General features: G+C 36.0%; 2 protein-coding genes across 2 annotated transcripts in view; both read left to right on the top strand.

The window, feature by feature from the left end:
• The window catches only part of LOC142334793 (actin-interacting protein 1-like), a 48671-nt gene extending 39775 nt beyond the window's left edge, over positions 1-8896 (top strand). The window contains exons 2-3 of the mRNA XM_075383097.1: positions 6772-7242; positions 7765-8896. Of these exons, the coding sequence (XP_075239212.1) occupies positions 6772-7242; positions 7765-8040 (747 nt within the window). The 3' untranslated portion in view covers positions 8041-8896. The remainder of the gene's footprint in view (positions 1-6771; positions 7243-7764) is intronic.
• Positions 8897-9028: 132 nt separating this feature from the next.
• Positions 9029-11879, top strand: LOC142334794 (phosphatidylglycerophosphatase and protein-tyrosine phosphatase 1-like). The gene is made up of 2 exons (XM_075383098.1): positions 9029-9563; positions 11393-11879. Exons 1-2 carry the CDS (start codon positions 9211-9213, stop codon positions 11682-11684), a joined length of 645 nt encoding a protein of 214 aa, XP_075239213.1. The 5' UTR covers positions 9029-9210; the 3' UTR covers positions 11685-11879.
• The last annotated feature ends 7741 nt before the right edge of the window (positions 11880-19620 follow it).

Below are 19620 nucleotides of genomic sequence, written 5' to 3'. Positions count from 1 at the left end.
ATAGAGTACTTTTTTCGTATACCACCTAGGTCAAAAATTCTTTGCCCCTCAGACTGTACTCGGACAGTGACACTCCTCCTTAGACCCTCAATTCATTTGAATAAATCCTTGACTAGGTTCAAAAGCGATTTATGTTGAAACACCATATAGCTATTTTTTGAGCGCGAAATTTGACAACGTGTAGAGTACTTTTTTCGTATACCACCTAGGTCAAAAATTCTTTGCCCCTCAGACTGTACTCGGACAGTGACACTCCTCCTTAGACCCTCAATTCGTTTGAATAAGTCCTTGACTAGGTTCAAAAGCGATTTATGTTGAAACACCATATAGCTAGTTTTTGAGCGCGAAATTTGACAACGTATTGAGTACTTTTTTTGTAGGCCACCTAGATCAAAAATTACCTCTCTGTTAGAACGTACCTGGGTTATGACACTCCTACATAGACCCTCAATTGATTTGAACAAGTCCTTGACTACATTGAAAATCACTTTTTATGAAACTGCTACCACTACACCAGACCGAGCACGACAGCACGAGTATTGGTTCGTTCCTTCACATTTTTTTTAGTACAAAGCCAAAATAAGCGCGCAGAACATTCTGTGCTCAGCACACTGCAGTGTGAGCTCAACTACTGAAGAACTTTTTTTGCTATCATCTGAGTGCAACACTTTGCACTCCAACTCAACATAAAAATAGGATTCGAAGCTAAACCATAAAAATAGAGGATTCAAAGATTCGAGGTTTTAACTCACGTTTCACAATCCTTTCGTGTTGTAATCTGTCACGATGTGAATTAATTTACTTTACAATCAATCTGAAATGAAAATCTGATGAAAGTTGCGAATAGAAACGTGAAACGGACCGGTCACTAAGAAGTCAAAACGACCGTATGTTTCGGGGCCAATTTCTCAAAAACGGCTGATAGAAAAAATACGCCCATCACAGGAATTAAAGTACGGCTTAAGCCGAGTTGAATTGAACACACAGATTCGAAATCGGTTAACTCTACGACGAGTAATTAGCAAAACTAAGTACGGTACCAAAGTCCCAAATTGACCCAAAACGACTGACGTTTCGCTAAAATACACACTAATTTCTCAATAACGGCTGAACGAAATTACACGAAATTTACAGGAATTAAAGTACAGCTCATGGTGAGTTCAAATCAACAAACAGATCCAAAATCGGTTCACTCTACGAGGAGATATTTCAAAATTAAGGTACCGTACCGATGACCAATATGGGACCCGGTCCGACTGCTGTTTCGCTAAATAAATCATGAACCTTTGGGAATGATATACATAAAATACATATGGACACACTCCCTACTAACACAGCAATCTGACACACTAAAATTTACCGTTCAATTCGATTAAATCAAGGTTTAATATAGTACTCAAGGTAGTGCTACTCTCCTCAGGAGGTCAAACTGGGGCCAAGTTTACAGGCCAATTTCTCGAAAACGGCTGAACAAAAAAAAAACCCTTAATACAGTTTGTAGCACGGCTTGAGATACGCATCATATTAAAAAATGAGCCCAATCGGTACATTCTTCAAGGAGTTATAGCAAATATAAGGTACCGTACCAAATTGACCGAGAGGAGAGATACACCACCTTCCGAGCTAAAATTGAACACCTAAACTTCAGAAAACGCTATATAAAGTATACATATTCGGAAACTACATTATACAGGCAATCTAAGACAGTAATTTTCATACCCGAACTGATAAAATTCAAAGCTTCAAGAAGTGACCGGATGCTGTCAACCGCTTCTAGAGGTAAAATCAAGGGCAAATTTACTGGCCAATTTCTCTGAAACGGCGAAACAAAAATAAACCGCCTTAATACAGTTTGTAGCACTGCTTGAGATACGCATCATATTAAAAAATGAGCCCAATCGGTACATTCTTCAAGGAGTTATAGCAATAATAAGGTACCGTACCAAATGCCCTAAAAAGCGAAGTGACACCTGTTCAGAGCCAAAATTGACAATCTCAACTGCATAATATAATATATAAAATATATATGGGGATACTCCCCACTAACTCAGGATTCTAAAACACTAACATTTGTTTGGTAAATCCCGCGTTTTGTTGTACCGAAATTTGGGTCACCCAGAATAGCCCGAAAATTCGACCTATTTCAACTTTGAACATTAATAACTTTTTGATTAGTCCGATTTGGGAAACCAACATAACACTGCAAGCAAGAGGGGTTCAGTGCTAACAAAATGCGACCACTCCCGTTAAAATTGGTCCAGTACTTTAGCAGATATTAACAAAATACTGTTCTGTACCCCATTTTTTGGGCTAAAATCGAAGCCCAAGATCTCCGGAACCGACGTAAAACAACGTGAAACAGCGTTCCCGGAGCATTTGTGGGTGTAATTCTGGTCCACTTCCACGTTCTAGGTCACGGCAAACCTTCATCGTGAGGTGGGAAAAAATTTCCCACCTCACCATGAAGGTTTTGATGTTTTGTGTGTTTTGACATAAAACAACATCCACAGAAAATTGATGAAATCGTGAAAAAAGAAAAATTGTTGAATTAACCCGATTATTTGATACAATTAGCTTCAACAACTTAAATAGTGTCTAGAAAACACAAAACGCAAGCCGAAAAACTTGTTTAATTGCGCAAAACACCACTCAGACATGAAAATTGAGAAGAGATTGGCCAAAATCGAGGTTCGGCGCATACAGGGCTAAAGTTGACCTTCTCAACTCGATAAAACCATATAAAAAATATATATGGAAACACTCCCCACTATCTGAGGAAACTAACGAACCCATATATGTATGGTTACTCGGGTATTGTGGGGTACAGAAACTTGTGTGGACACCAAGATGACCCAAAAATGCTACTTTTCGCAACTTTGTCCTTGAATAACTTCTAGACCAGGGCGTGCCAGAGTAATTACTACTCATCAAAAGCAAAAGGGGGTCTGGTACAGACATAATGAGCCGTTATAGGTGCAATATCGTCAATGCACGACGATACAGTTGTTCAATTAAGCAAAACATCACTCAGCCCAAAATTTGAGTACGGATTCGTTTTTCCGCATTCATCATTGAATAACAGTTCCAAATAATAATTTTCAGGACTGTCACTAGCCATTTCAGAGAAGAACGTCTTAATAGCAACAGATCAAGCCAATAATCACTCGTTTTGGCCAAAAATTCAATGAGAAATTCGAAAAAGTACAAAACATTAAGTTCCTTTCTCAATGTGATAAAAACAAGTTCTTTCCTCCACTTTTCTGATTAAGCCGACGTAAGGAATCTATCTACCCTGTATACAAGGAGAGTTCAGGAACAACAAAATGCGCAAATGGCCGTCCCATTTAGTACAGTACTTTTAGAGAAATCGTCAAACACATGAAGCGTACCTCCGTCTTCTAGACCCCAAATTCTCGCAAAATTATGCAAAACGACTAAAAACGGTACCAATCGGACACTTCAGAACCTAATTAAAGTCCACTGAGTAGTTATTGAACACCCAAGACACCCAATGCGAAGTGGGAAAAAATTCTAGAGGCCAGGTTATTTTATGTGTTTTGATAGAAAAAAAGACAGAAGACCTCTAACTAGAAATTTTTGATTTCGCAAAGAATGAAAAATTGATGATTTCCCAAAAGCTAAGTTTTGGAAAACTTCAGGGACTGAAACAAAGCCAAAACAACACAATTTGCAAGCAACAATAACCAATTTAGATGAAGAACTATATCAGAACTGAAAAACAATTAAAAAGTATTTTTTTTTTAATTTTTAAGGTTTACAGCTTAAAAGCTTTCTTTGCAGGCCAATTTAGACACAAATTCAAGACCGCAGACATTTGATAAACTTACAGTAAAAAATTCGACTATGCTTGGCCAATTTGGCAAAGTAGTTCAGGAAAAATTGTCAGAAACAATAAGCGTGCCCTCAAATATGTAATTTTTTTTTTTCATTTTTCCAAAGTTAAACACTAATATCTTTTTGATTAGGGCAACTTGAGAAACCAATGAACACTGAAAGCAATGGAAATTTAGGGTCAGCAAAACGCAACAATGTCCGTACTATTTGATACAGTAGTTTCGAAGAAATCATAAAACACATGAAGCGAACCCCGATTTCTGGGCTATTAGGAGACCCCCAAATTCTCGCAAAATTATGCAAAACGACTAATAACTGTGCCGCTCGGACACTTCTGAACGCAATTCCAGTCAACTTTGTAGTTACTGAACAACCAAGATCTCCACTAAGGAGTGGGAAAAAATTCCCACCTCGCCCTAAAGGCCAGGTTGTTTTGTGTGTTTTGATAAAAAAGACCTCTAACAAGAATTTCATGATTTCGCAAAGAATGAAAAATTGATGATTTCCCAAAAACTAACTTTCCAAAAACGCAAGAAACCGAAACAAAGCCAAAATAACACAATTTGTTAGCAACAATAACCAATTAAGAAGAAAAACTACATCAGAACTGAAAAACAATTAAAATATATATATTTTTTAATTTTTAAGATTTACAGCTTACTAACGTCCTGAGCAGGCCAATTTAGATACCAAATGAAGACAGCAAACACCGGAAAAACCTAAATTCAACAAAACGACACTATGCTTGGCCAAATTGGCAGAGTAGATCAAGAAAAATCGTCAGAAACAATAAGCGAGCCCCAAAAAAATTAAGGTTTACTTCAACTTTTTCAAGTTTAAACATTAGTAAATTGTTTTTAGGCCGAGTTGGGAAACCAACTAAACACTGCAAACAAAGTCATTCAGTGTTCATCAAAAAAGACAATGGCCGTTCAATTTGGTACAGTAGTTTTGGAGAAATCGTCAAACACATGAAGCGTAACCGCGAATTTTGGGCTAATGGGAGACACCAACTTCTCAAACAATTGAGCAGAACGGCTAAAAACGGTGCAACGTGGACAATTTTGAACGTAATTCAAGTCCACTTAGTAGTTATGAACACCCAAGACCACTACTGTGAACTGGGAGAAAATTCCCACCTCGCCCTTGAGGCCGGCGTCTTTTGTGTGATTTGACAAAAAAAGATTTGGAACAAGAGTTAATAAAAGCACCATAGAACTGAAATGCCATATTTTTGAAACAGTTTTTTCTTTCTATGAGAAGATTGGTTGAACGAACTAATATATCATTTTTACAATTAGTTTGTTGCGGTACATTGCAAAATATCAGAAATAAAAAACTCCGACTGTTGCTTTCTCTTTGTCCCAAAAAGAAGCATTACCTAGCATAAGATCAAAAACGAAGTTAATGTTTGATTTACCAGAAAGCCAAGGTTGACTTTCTGACATGAAGATTGAACAATAAATCGAATGAAAGAAGAACAAAAGATGAATTTTCAAAAACACATCGATTTTTTTGAATGAAAACACTTCAAGGACATTAACACTAATAGCTATCAACTGAAGGCATCATGGGTTAATTTAAATCTCCTTAGGAAGATAATTAGACTTCAAATTGATCGGATTTTTTTTACTACAACAAAAACATGCTAAATTACGGACAGGATCAGAAACAAAAAGTCCCAACTGTTTGTTTCTCTAAAAATAATTTGTTGTAATGAAAGATAAGAGAAATATTGAAATATTTCTGTTTTTTATTTGGTAAATTGAACTTTAAAAAGACGGATTTGATTGCCTCGAGTAATTTCTATTTATTTGTCGGAAAGTTGTATGTAAATTCAAAATCTTGCAAGAATCTTGCAAGATTCTTGCAAGATTTCAAATTCAAAAGGCGTTGACGAAAAAAGTCATTTATTTTCAGTTTTGCTGATCAAGAATTCTGATATAAGTCATGATATTTGGTTTTCAGTTAGTTTTAGCTACCAAAAACACATAAATATTTTTTCCGGAATTCAAAATCTTGCAAGATTCTTGCAAGATTTTGAATCCTGGCTATTTTTTTTTCATTGAATTAGGCTTCGTAACTTGTTCAGTAAACAAAAACTTGCTTCAAAGATGATTCCTAAAACACTTGTACCCAGATATATTTTTTGGCCTTGATTGATATCTTGCAAGATTCTTGCAAGAATCTTGCAAGTTTTGAATCATCTTGCAAGATTCTTGCAAGATTTGAATCCGCTCATCACTAGGGCTAGAAAGAAAACTGAAGATTGAAAGTTTTTTTGTTGCGTGATGTCTTCGGAGGCTGCGTGTATTCCAGATGTGAGTAATAAAAAAGCACTGAATTTCCTGAAGTGTTGGTTATGAATCTGACAGTTCGAGGCAGTGTAAGAACTTTGTTTTTTATTCTACACAAAGCGCCGCAACGTAGTTAAATTAATTATGCAAACAAAAAGTCAGTTTATTAGAAGCACAGAGAATTAATCTCATCAAAAAGGCTCTGACGCCGAATTTCATCTAGAATTTCTTCACTTATCGCCTACTGGAGTATTTTTGTTTATTTTAAAATTGCAGTATAAAATTGTTCATAAAATTGGCCTTTTTATTAAACGTCTTCTGGTAAGATCAAACCCCTATAAAGTTGTTAAATATAATATAGAGATAGTCATATAGCAATCGGGAAAGAAACAATTCCTATTGTTTTTTTTCGAGCGTTGGTGATATTCAATTCTTTTATTGCTTCTCACTACTTATCATGATTCAGGTGAATTTAAATGATCGAAATTCTTATGACTCCAATGAAAATGATATGAGTATTCTGCACGGACTTATAATATGTTTTGTTGTACACAATTAAGTTATTATCAATTCATTTTTAATATGTAATTCGATTGGTCATGCATACGGTATTTAACAGGGTGGCAACATGAAAGCTCAGGTGATTTCAATGGCGAACCGTGGTGGCTCTACAATTACGAGTGTGTCTTATGACGATATGGTCCGATTCATTGATCAAAGCAGTGGCACATTTGTGGGCGAGCCTCTCAAGTGCCCATCGCAACCCCAGAAAATTGTAGCCCTTAAGAGCTCCCCTGATCTTGCAGTTATAGGCTGTTTGAAACACATTGTAGTCGTCAATGGTTATGATATTGCGCATACCATGGAACTGAATCATGGTGTTGTCAAGTTGGCGTTGGCCTCTGATGGTTCTAAAGTTGCCTGCTCTTGCACTGACAAGAAAGTGAGAATTTACTCGATGACGAGTTCTCTCGGCCTGGACTTGGAGAAGGAGATTCCTTTCAATGCTGATCCGACAAATTTGGAGTTTTCACCTGATGGGAGCTTTTTGGCCGTCATCGACTCTTCACGTGTGATCAAAGTTTTTGAGGTGAGATTCGATAAGCATAATTTCGAATTTGTAATCGTTCAATATGAACGTATGAGAAAGCGAGCGTGGCAAACAGCTTGTACTAAAGAATTGTCCCCACCCCAAAAAAGTAAAAAGCTGATTGGTGGACGTAAAATTTTCATTACTCCCTCCAATTGTAATTGCTCTTTTACATGGTGACCTACTAATTATGGACCCAAAAGTTATAATCGCTAGTCAAATTTGTCACTGTGTGATGGGGCAAAAAAACAAAGGTCCTAAAAATTTTAACCCATCATTTTAGTCGAATTTTTTGTGTCGTGGTAATGAGACCAATCATGCGTCATACGTTCTCTTCTGAGACAAAAGTGTAAAATTGTAAAATTTTTGAATGCCTTATGAGGGAAATTTTACCAATTAACCCTTCGCGTTTGAATTTTTTGACAAATTTTTGATGCCTATGGTTCAGCCATATTTTATTCCATCAGCGAAGAGCCTAAATTTCGTACATGTTCTTACCGAAAGATTTTAAATGGTTTTAAGTGTGCTGACTACACGCTCAAGTGTGACCTATGTTCACACTCCGCCAGGGTGGACCATATCGCGTGGCACAGTGACTCAGTCCACTTGGCAACAGGAGGTCTGGACACTCACATTGTCCTCTGGAATGTGAACAACAAGGCCTCATTTAAGAGACTCATGCTGGCTCATCCCAAAAGCAACATCACCGGGCTGGCCTGGGCGGATGAGTCAACTGTTGTGTCCAGTGGCTTCGATGACTGCAACATTAAGTTCTGGAATAACTTCGATCTGCCTTAAATAGATGGAAACTAATCTACCTGTGATACGAAAAAAAATCATCATTGGGATTACTTTGTGTCAATGAACGCACTAACTGAAATATTAGAACTGCCCCCCCCCCCGCACCCTCCCCTCTACCCCCCCCCCCCCCCCAACCCCGTGAACAAATTTTGAGTTGTCCTGTGTGAACAAACTAATGCAAGTTTTTAAATCGAAGCGGCGTGTGTAGCCTTCTAAGAGTTGGGACTAGCCATTTCAATGTGCAATTACAATTGCGTAAAATTAGTTATTAGTAGTAGATGCTCGTATTTCAACGGGGGACAGTTCTGGAATATTTGCTGTCCATTCTGCTTCATACAATTTAAATATCATTTTGATTCAAGCTATAAATTATTGAGAATTTATCAGCAACTTTTGACTCGAAGTTAGTGTCAACTCAAACCTACTCAACCAATCTAACCGCGATAACGTGAACTGCAGAACAATGACCCTAACCGCTGTTTGCTGTCATTACGATTGCTTCTTTTTGAACCGTATCTGATCTGAGAAGTCAAGAAACACGACCTGAATTGACCGCTGATATGATACCATGTTACGCAACGTGAAAACTCCGTTGCCAATTTAGGTTAATACTCATTTGAATGGTATTGTGTGCCTTGTGATCAAATAAGTATTAGTCATCTCAATAGATTACATCATGGGCTAATCAACTCATTAAAGAGCTGTGTACAGTTGTTTGTCATTCAATTTGCCTATAAATTGTACATTTGATAACTTAAAGTTTATTTTTTACTACTTTCGTCAAATCAATCGCCTAAATTTGTTCAAACCTATTGACTTTATCTATTTAATTCAATATTTAATTTCCGCAAAAGATTATTGATCTGATAAGCTGACATTGAACTTCTGCACTTAGTTAGTTTCTACGTTTGCAACTGAGCTAATCTTTTGAGATCAAATTAAGAATCGCGAAACGAAGTGTTCATTTCGTTCGTTTGACTGCTCAACAAAAAATGTTTGGCTGGAAATTTTGACAACAGAATATAATTTCAGGCGGCCAATGTTCTACAAGCATTGTGTGTGTCGTGATATTTGAATTTGTGTATGGATGTTGACAAAAATTAGCTGTCTTGAGACACTATCCTGAAACTGAACGCCAAGTTGCTTTTCTGCGTCCTTGAAAAAGTAATGAAGTCTTACCTGATGTCACGGGTGGGTTTCCTGCCCTCTCTATTCTATAATGTGGCCTTGGAGAAATTGGGTCAACGTGCGTGGTACCATGAAATCGCACCCTACGTCATCCTGGGAGCCATTCCACTCTGGTCCACAGTTGATGAGTTGGTGAACGTCGTTGGAATCAAGGCGGTTGTGTCCATGAACGAACCCTTCGAATTGAAGTACCTCACGCCGTCGCCCACACAGTGGCTCTCGATGGGAGTTGAACAGTTGAATTTGCCAGTTGTCGATTTCGTCGGATCCCCATCCAGACAACAGATAAGCCAGGGCGTACAGTTCATACACGACAACGTGTCTCGACAAAGGTACCTATCGTTACAAGTATCTTGCGTTTTAGACTCTTTTGGTGTAGAGGCTATTAAAAACTTCTAATTAAAAAATTTCTTATTCTGATTTATTTGCAGCAGAAAAACTATTGATAAAAGTATTTTGAGCTCGTGTTCATAAACGGGACGAATAGCGAGGGTTGTTAAACTATCGAGCAAAATAAATTAATTGCATGGAGACAGCAGCATTGGAGACTGCAGCCTTTTCTGTCCTCTTTTTGTGACTGTCAAATTCAGTATAATTTTGATTTTTTTCTGATACGCGCTTTTACTCAGCCGTGTTTTTCGGGTAATTGGTTGATATAACTTCTTGATTGACCTTTTAGTCCTTGACCTCTTGATTTTTGTGTAGTCTAAATTTCCCTCTCATTTGTAGCTTTGAGCAGCCCAGCTTTATTGGCGGCAGTTCACTGCTAAAAGTCAAATAAAATGGATAAAAAGGACCCAAATTGCTTTATAATAAATTCCAACAACGTAATTTAAAGGCTACCATGCTATCATGTTAAACCAAGTAAGAATAAAATTTAGCAATAATCTGTAGATCGAGAGCAATGTGTCCTACTATTTTACTCATTAATGTTTTATTTAATCTTCAATGAACTGAAAGAAAGACAGTGGTGTTAAATTTTGCCTGTAATTTAATTCAGAATAGTTTTGGTGAAGTAATGGTGCAGTACTCAATCACCCTCGAAGGAAGTTTTCAATCACCCTCGAAGGAAGTTTTTAATTACCCTCGAAGGAAGTTTTCAATCACCCTCGAAGGAAGTTGGTAGCGATTATTGTGAACGTGTTGGTCTTTTTTTAATGCATTTTTTTCACTTGACCGTTTGTTGCGCTTTTCTTATAGAACATTCTTTGACTTCTCAAGTGACTTTTTCACGGTTTAGTTCTTCATTTTTGAGTGATCTCAATTGCTCTCACTCCGAAGTAAAGCTTGTTGCTAAATTACAATCGATTTCAAGATAGCAAAAAGAACGGCCTGATAGCCGAGTGGACAGTGCTTCTGGTGAGGGATCGGGAGGTCCATTGTTCGAATCGAGGTGTGGGCAACTATTTTTGCACCCATAAGGAAAAATTTATCTAGGCTACAGCCCTTGAATTAATTTGCCTCGCCAGTCGTTCAAGAGCAATTCTTCCGACATTAGTCGGTTTATGCTCCAGAAATTTATCTGTACTTAGTTTTTTAATCAAAAATGAACTTATCAATCTTATTGGACTCTAATCTAGTTCTGATTCAGAGATGGCTTCCGAAATGCAGTCTTAATTCTCTGATTTTGATATCAGAGCTGCACAAGCATTTTTGAATTCAGCACTGAAAGTTAATGTTGCTATGAAAATGTTCTAGTTCTGATGCTGACTGAGAGTTTCCATTGTCGTCACCCCTATTATGTTCACCCTTATAGTTTCACCCCGATTAGTTCTCGCCTATTTTGATTTATATTTCCAACTTTGTTCACTGCTCTCGAACGAAGTTTGAAGCAATTAATGTAAACGCGTGTGTCTTTTTTATGCACAATTTTTGCTTGACCGTTTTTTTTTTTTGCGTGACCTAAAATGCTTTTATTTCTAAGAACAAAAGCGACTTTAAGATAAGCGATCACAAGGCCATGGAGCAGGGGTGCAAAATTATGATAAAATATAAGGCGGGGTTGAATGAATTGAACTGAAATGAAATAAAACAATATGTGAATGGAAGATAGAAACGACACTGTATTATACATCCGATCTGTGAAATCAAAAATTTAATTGCTTACAGAGAAAGATGTGATGATGATCAACTGTGGTTTTATTCATGTTGTTGTGTTCAGGACAGTGTACATCCATTGCAAAGCAGGCAGGAGTCGCAGTGCCACTATGCTCGCTTGCTACTTTCTCAGGCACTGGAAACTCACACCTCAAGAGGCCACATCATTCGTAATTGACAAAAGGAGCCACGTCCTATTTGGTGACAGCAACCTGCGAGCAATACAGCAATACTACGACTATTTAAAGACAAACAAACTCGTCTATCATACAAAGTCGTCCGAGGATCTGACTTGGTCCAGCAAAGAAGCTAAAGATCGGAGAGACAGTGACGAAATGGACTCCACAAGCTTGTAGATCACACAGGTGCACACAAATTTGTTCTCTAGAGGACCCGGCTAGTCTGGGGAACATTTCGATGTAAATCACTATCCAGATTAATTTGTACTTTTCCTAGCATTATGTTGTGATTTCTGCTTTGTGATAGATGTAAATATGGATCAGGTAGTTTAAAATTGTTAATATGCATTTTTAGTTTACGGATTAGCCTTATTTTTTGTCAGCTAATAAGACGCACTTTTTATGACGCAATTTTCCACCCATTATAGTAAATATTTTCTTCATTTTAGTGAATAATAGTTCTCTCACACATTTTTGATCAATAATACCTGCTCTCAAAATGATTTTTCCTCACTCTCACAAACTGTCGTTATCTCCTTTTAATTGGAGGAGTTAAGATCATATCACTCTCATTGAACGTTATTTGATGGTAGCCTTATATAACATAAGTCTAAATAAATAAAGACATCACAGCAATTTATAGAAGAACAGGTTTGCTAAAGTTATTTTTAGGTCTCATTTTTTTAGTGGTATTTTGAGACGACGTGTCTGAAAATCCATCGAGGTTTTTTTCAGTAAATCTGCCAGCTATGTGCTTACTATACGATGTTTTTTCGTTGATGAAGTAATTGTTGTATTTAATTGAGGCAGAGGCAAAAAATAGTTTCAAGTCTGACTGTACCCGCTTAGGATACTCTCGGTATTTTATGGCGGTAAGTTTAATATTTTGACTTCATTTTCAGACTTTTTTCTAGAGTGAATTTATGAACAGAGATGAGAAATCAGCAACAATTGACTATTTTCATTTTCGAGGCCTTCATTGTTTAATAGCCGGAAAGCGGTATCTGGGGCTGGTATTGGCCTTCTCTTGGTTTCTATTTTGTCGTCAAAATTTTTGTTGCAGCCATATAACGTTACGATCAGCTCAAATCTGTCTTTTTATGCATGCAAGTTTGACTGAATTCCGTGCGTAGTGTCATTTCGATTGTTGTTCATTTGCGTGATTACGTTTTTGGTCACAACTGACTTTCCTCATTATCAAAATTACTTTTATTTACTTAAATATTTGAGAACAGCTTATTGAATCATCATTAAGTTATACAGTTTCTTGATCAAATAGTAGCATCGCAGCAATTTAAAAAAAGAGAGGGTTTTCTCTGTTTCGGTCTAAAGCCTATGTTTCTTATTATTCGAGATTTTTATATTCATCTAATGTTTTTTATGTTTGCGTATTAAATATTGCAGCAAATCTATGATTACCGGTTCCGGAAAAGTTGTTTTTAATTGCACTGCAAGTTCTTCTTCATTTAAAAACTTTCACGATGTAGCGCTTTTACTTCAATTTCTTGAAACCAAGCTCAAATTAATTTTTACCGCTGTCAGTCGTTCGAGAGACATTCTTTCGATTTGAATTGGGTAATGTTTTTTTCGAAATCGGCCTCAGACAACGTCAAAAATCTAAAATTGAAAAATATTTATTTTATTTGCTCTCGAAAGATATACACAAGCAGTCCAGAAACCACTATATGCTTCTCGTTAAATTTTGGGGAATTTTTGACTGATGGTTTTAATTTTGATTCAGTTTTTCGTCTAGGATTTTCCGACTCAATAGACTAATTAAAGCGCTGTCACTATTGAATTTTGAACAGTTTGATTTTGATTGAATTAGCCGTTGAAAAGTTTAAATTTTTTATTTCATTCACAATTTGAAGGAACTCATTTGGCGGCCGATTATCGCTGAATGTCATCTGGAAAGACTTGATTTACTTTCTCTTTCAAAATCATTGTCTCAAGAAAGCTCTAATAACGTTATTTGAAACCGCACAGTGAAGTTATAGCTGCAAGTGAGGCTACAATAGAGCGGCCGCCTGTCTTGCGAATGTAATTTTTCTGACGGTACTTGACTTTGTTTTGGCTTTGAAAAATGTCGGAAAGAGGAAGAAAGGCCTTTTTCGAAGATATCCCGGAAGATCAATAATTTGCATCTATTGTGTTTTGCACCCCTAGCTTTGTGAGCATTTAACATTTACGGCCACAGGCGCCGTGCTAATTTACGTGCTACGTTGCTACATAACAACATAAAAATTGAAACGGGGAAATAAAAACGGGGGGGGGGGGCAGAATAGATCCAATAATTTTGCCCAGTTGATAGAAGTGCGTTTGAGCGAAATTTTGAAATTGTGATTTCTGCTATATACTTTTAATTTTGCATCGAGTGTATACTGGTAACGGAAAGCGTTGGTTATTGGTGCTTTTGTTAACGTGAATGAAGAAACTATTGTTACTCATGCGTAATGGTTTTTTTTGCCTGACTAGAGGCGAGACTAGCCGTACAATTAACTCATACCACTAAACAGTATAAAAGTATTAGTTAGTATGTAGTTGGATAATTAGTTAGAAGATCATTAATCTGCAGGGGGTTTGTTCTGAACTATTGGTCTATTTGCTTTCATTGTCACTTCTCAATCATGAGACTTGTCTACAAGCAGAAAATTCGTTTTTATAAAAGTTTGCATAAAGGATCAGTTTATATAATTTAACATGAATGCTTCAGAAAATACTTATGAAAACCAAGATTTCGATATATTAAAAGTAAATGTTTCTTTTCGGTAAGATATAAATACAGGAACAGCTTCACAAATTGCTTTCAAAAGCAATTTTTGTAAGGCATCAAAAATTACCAAAATTTTTGTTACAGGCATCAAAAAAATTACATTTTTGTTGAGACCTTTTTGAACAATATCTGCAACCGCGAGACCACTATTAGTATCACTGGCCAGTTTCAAAATGTCTCTAGAGGTCAATAAATCATGTTTATTAACTTCTTAGAGCTAAAAATAGCACCAAAGCGAAAGAAACATTGGAACGACAGGCTCTGCAACCTCAAAATCAAATTAGCAAGTGTTTTTTTTAATATGGTATCTAATCAGGCTCTGATTCTGAGATAATTGCTAGATTGGTGTTTCAGGCAGCCCGTTTATCTAATTTCGTCTTTTAAATCAAATGCAAGAAAATTTTCACTTTCCAACATTTCTATAAATTTTTTTAGAAGTTCATATAATTTGAACAATTTCACTGTGTGCAATTTGATTTCTTAAGGGAACATGTGGGTTAAAACATTTCCTTAAGGAATATTGTTCTAAGAAAGTGTTTGATTTGGTTATCCACGTTAAGATTTTGCATGAAGTTTGTCATAAATGCCTCGTTGTTTACTATTGATTGAACATATCATTTCAAAACTGCTCTGTTGTCATAATTCTTCAAGGCCTTTAAATAGTCCTCAAAGTTGGATCAAGTGCACCTCAATTTTTTCACATCATGGGCGAACCTCCGTTGGTGATAAATAACGATGGTAAATACTTGAAATTTTTAATCCTTTCAATTTTCTCGATTTGAAATTTTGCGAAGTTCTCAATGAAATGAGAACTTGCGCAAACTGTGAAAAACAAAATGTTTCTGTTCATTCAATATTAAGCTGTTATTTTTAATCGAACCATTTGCTAGATTTAAAACTCTCAGAATAATTTCAAACAACTATGTCAGCGTAGAGTGCTACCCTAGCTCTCTTTTCAATATCAGTTATGTAAATAAAAAAGCAATGGGCCATGGATGGATCGATCCCTATAGAACTCCTGATCCAACAAGTAGTTAGAAATTTTCTTGCGACCTACTTCAATGTACTCTTTTATTTAAAAGACATGACTCTCTTATTATTATGCGTTTGGCTGAGTGATCAATAGGGGTGACATTCTTGCGAAAACTTAATAGTTGACGGTATCAAAAGCTTTTTTGATCAAGAAAGTGCAACAAATAAATTTGTCTCTATTCCGGGTTTTTTTAAGGATTTATTCAATCGCATCAATAGTTTCTTTTATTTTCAAGGCCAAATTGATATTGATTTGATGCTGAAAAGGGCAGCTGAAAACAGGCCGCAGTGGCTTAATGCTGTTCCCCTGCGATTGCGCAGGAACCATAAATATTATTATTTTTAATAATAATGTAAATTAACAACTCGATTTTATCTCGGTTTCTCAAAAATCTTCCTACAAAACTCTTAGCAATAATGATCGGTCTGAATTTTGATGTTTATATTCTTCTTTGTGTAGGAGGGCTTTTTTGGCATGGTTTGGTATATCAGAAACATAATTAACATGCATTTTTTTGCATCTGACTTCTTCCATCTAGTCCCCGGTAGTTTTGCACATAAAACATTTGAATTGTTTTTTTTTTCATGAGGGGTGACTTCGTTTCATTTGGCTTATAAGCCGAAGTTAAATTTTTGCCAAATTGTTCAAAGTAATCCTTAAAATAGTCAATATAAGTTAGTGGAAGGTCATCAATGTTAAATATGTATTTTTGATTCGTTATTTCATTATGGACCGTGAAAAATGAAGTTTTTTTGTCACTCCTTTTGCAAACTACTCTGATGAAAAAAGGTCAATTTCTTTGCAACCGGAAGTTTTATGTTATCTTTTTCTCAAATGTTCTTTTTGACAGCCTATGGTTCAAACAGCGAGCTTGCCAATACATTTTTTGCAATTGTTTTTTTTGAGCCAAGGAATTGATCCAGCGTTGGCAAAATAGTTTTATTAATAGCCGCGAAGTAATAGCTGAGGCTATTATTGGCCGTCTCTTGGTTTTTTTTGTCTTCAAGGTTTTTGTTACGACCATATAACGTCACAATCACTTCAAATCTGCTTTTTATTCATTCGTTCGTACAATTTCAATTGAATTGCGCCCGTCACGTCATTTTCCACTCTTAGTGGAGCGAATCTTTTTGTTCATTCGCGTGATTAAGTTTTTGGTCACACATGACTAACTTCACTCTCAAAAATGACTTCCTCACTCTAAAATTGACTTTTATTTACTTTAATTCAAAGAGATAAGGTCAAATGGGTGTGTGTCACTCTAAATGAAGGTTATTTGAGATCAGCTAATAGAGGCAGCAATAACTTATGCAGATTTTTAATCAAATTATAACAGATCAGCCTTCAATGAAGAGACGAATTTGTCTGGTCTGTATTTTTTACTGTTTTTTTAGACTGCCGATCTACGAATCTATTGCGGCTATTTTCTGGCAATCTGCCAGCTATGTTTTATGATTAAGCACTTACATTGACATCGACATCAGTCAACGTGAACGTTCTTATGATACACCACTCTATAAAGCAAAACTACCTTTCTAAATATCTTACAGAATAATTGATCTAAATATGTTACTTAGTTAAATTTTTGGTCACACTTGACTTACCTCACTCTCAAAAATGACTTCCTCACTTTAAAATTGACTTTTCTTTGCTTTAATTTAAAAGAGATAAGGTCAAGTGAGTGTATATTACTCTAACTGAAGGGTATTTAAGAACAGCTAATAGAAACAGCAATAAGTTGTACAGATTTGTAATTTAACATCTCTGACCTAAAGGAAAAGACTAAATTTCTTTTTTAGTCTGTCTTTTTTTAACCTTTTTGAGACTGCAGGTCTACGAAGCTTTTGCGGCTATTTTCTAGCAATCTGCCAGCTATGTTTGAAATTTGTTTATTGCTTATCAGAATTTTTTTACACTTGTGGCAACTTCCTCTGAAATCGGGTGTAAAATTTTTTCAGCTTCTTTAACACTGCTTTCTTTTTAAGTAATTTTCAATTACGAGTATTTAGTGGTGTTTCTTTTAGCATTCATTGGTTCGACTTGAAAACTAGCAAAAACTGAGTGATAATCGGTGATATCTGATGAATCAGCTTAAGTTTAATGATCGAAAAACTGAAAAGTTGATGCTTGTTATGCACTCGTGATGCTTGTTATGCACTTGTGATGCTTGATGTACTCATCACAAATTAGTTGGAAACTTTGTGAAGGGACCACAAGCTCGTCTAAGTATTCCTCTAGTTTCATTAACGTTTCTGGCGTGATAGCATTTAGTGGGTTATAAATGAAACCAATTGTCACTTTTTAATTGCTTAATTTTAAGTTTACCGATCCTTAGCAAGTTTATGCCTACAGTTTTCTTAATTTTAAAAATAAATCTTGTACATAAATACTGCGCCTCCTTCAATTTTTTCCCGTGAGGTAATTATCAGGTGCTGGACGTGGTCAATACTGATCAGCAGTAGTTTTACTCAATCAAATTTCTGTAATACAAATAATCCTGGTGTAAATTTCTTTTAGTAAGTCACTGTATCTTAATGTCACGTTTATATTGGATAAATATCGGGTATCACGCTGACTGATTCTTTTTCTTGCATAAAGTTTTTAATAATAATAATAATAATAATTTTGGTTCCTGCGTAATCGCAGCGGAACAGCATTAGGCCTACAATAGCCTTTCTCAGCTGCCCTTTTTCTTATTATTCCCCACATTTCAGACTGTTCTTTTTATGAGCAGCATTGCTCTTTTTTGGGTGACTTTGTCCATTTTTTTGCGTCTGAAACTTGCGTCTGAAACGTGGTAGCATCATTACAGCCAACATTGGTCAGGCTATGGTCAACCTGAAGCTGTGGTTAAGTAAGAGCTCATCCTCACACTGACGGCTTCACGTAGGCAGGGGATTGAACTCTCAATCATTGGCGTGTGAATCACACACCTTACCTCTCGGCTATCACGCCACTAGTTATTGGTAAAAAGTTTTTCATAAAGTTTTTCGTAATTGGAATATAAATAAATCGATATTTTTTTAGAATCATTCGATGGTTCGCAAAAAGCTTCGGATTGAAAAAGTGGTATACTTGCAGAAAGAACAATGCAGTTTATTAGTGAAAAAAAATAAACTTTTCCTGCTTTCTTTTTTTTAGTTCTAGCTTTTTGTTTGGCCAAAATATTCTGTTTTCGGGAAAGTTAATAATGAAAAAGTTTAATCCCAACTGAAACAAAAATGATAAGTCAAAACAAAATTCAACTCCAAGTACGGAGACCGCAAATGTGGAAGTCAAAAATCAGATTAGTATTTCCCGTGGAATTTTAAAGGCTGGAGCCTATTTTTTCTGCAAGTTAGTTTTGATCCTAAGGGCTTGATAACGAGTTGTTTAGTAATATGATCAACCCGAGAACAGATGAAATGATTTTGAACTAAAGTGTTGATTTATTTTTTGAGTTTCAGTCAATAGTTTGATTACGTCGTCCTGAGTGCAGTTCTCATTTGAATTTTTTTCTCATTTGCCGCAAAAGTTTTTGCTGCAAAAGCTGCTAAACAGGGTTCAGATTGTCAAGATCCTCAGCTTCGTTGACTTTTACATAATTGGGTTTGTTTTATTTTCCGTCATCAACCGTAACCGACGCAGTACAGTTGCGCAAGTTGCGAAAACATTTGCAAATTAACATACAGCAACTCAAAGCAACGAATTGAGAAAAAAACATCAACCGAATTTTTTTTGAATTAATGGCAATTTGCCGATACGCGATTCTAGCCTGATTTGGAGTTCGCATAATGGCAATGGATCTTTAATATTGTTTGAACCATTGCGGTGATTTTTTAGCTTCACAATTTGCATTTTTGTGCTCAAAATAAATTTGCAGTTGGGTAAAATGTGGCGCGCTTTTACATCGCAATAATTAAACGCTTTTGGCAAGCAAATTTTTAAAATTAGAGTTTCAGCGCGTCTTCAAATGTAGAAATATATAGAGGAAAATAACAGGCTGGCAATTCAGCATGAATTAAAATTCAGGAACGGGTTTCATGAAAGCATAGGAAGAATGAAACAAAGATGAGAATTTGTATAAAAACAAAATTAAAAATAGAAGATGAAGAATTTGCATGGTAAGAACTGACATTAATAGCACACCAATGAGGATACTGTCATGTGTCGTGTATCCTTGTTTATTGTTCTTGTGCTCTAAGTCTATACCTTGTTTTTTTTCGTAGAGCATTAATTTGTTTTGGTCGTTTCTGTACCGTTTTTTGCAATTTTTTTGTATGTTTTTACATGTTTTGTGCAGTGTTGCTGCGTGACAAATCCATGTT

This window comes from Convolutriloba macropyga, chromosome 2 (assembly GCF_964194025.1).
Source record: "Convolutriloba macropyga chromosome 2, txConMacr16.3, whole genome shotgun sequence".
In the NCBI taxonomy this organism is placed as follows: domain Eukaryota; kingdom Metazoa; phylum Xenacoelomorpha; order Acoela; family Convolutidae; genus Convolutriloba; species Convolutriloba macropyga.
Note: the sequence above shows the minus strand (reverse complement) of the source record. Positions and strands in the feature narration are given on the sequence as shown.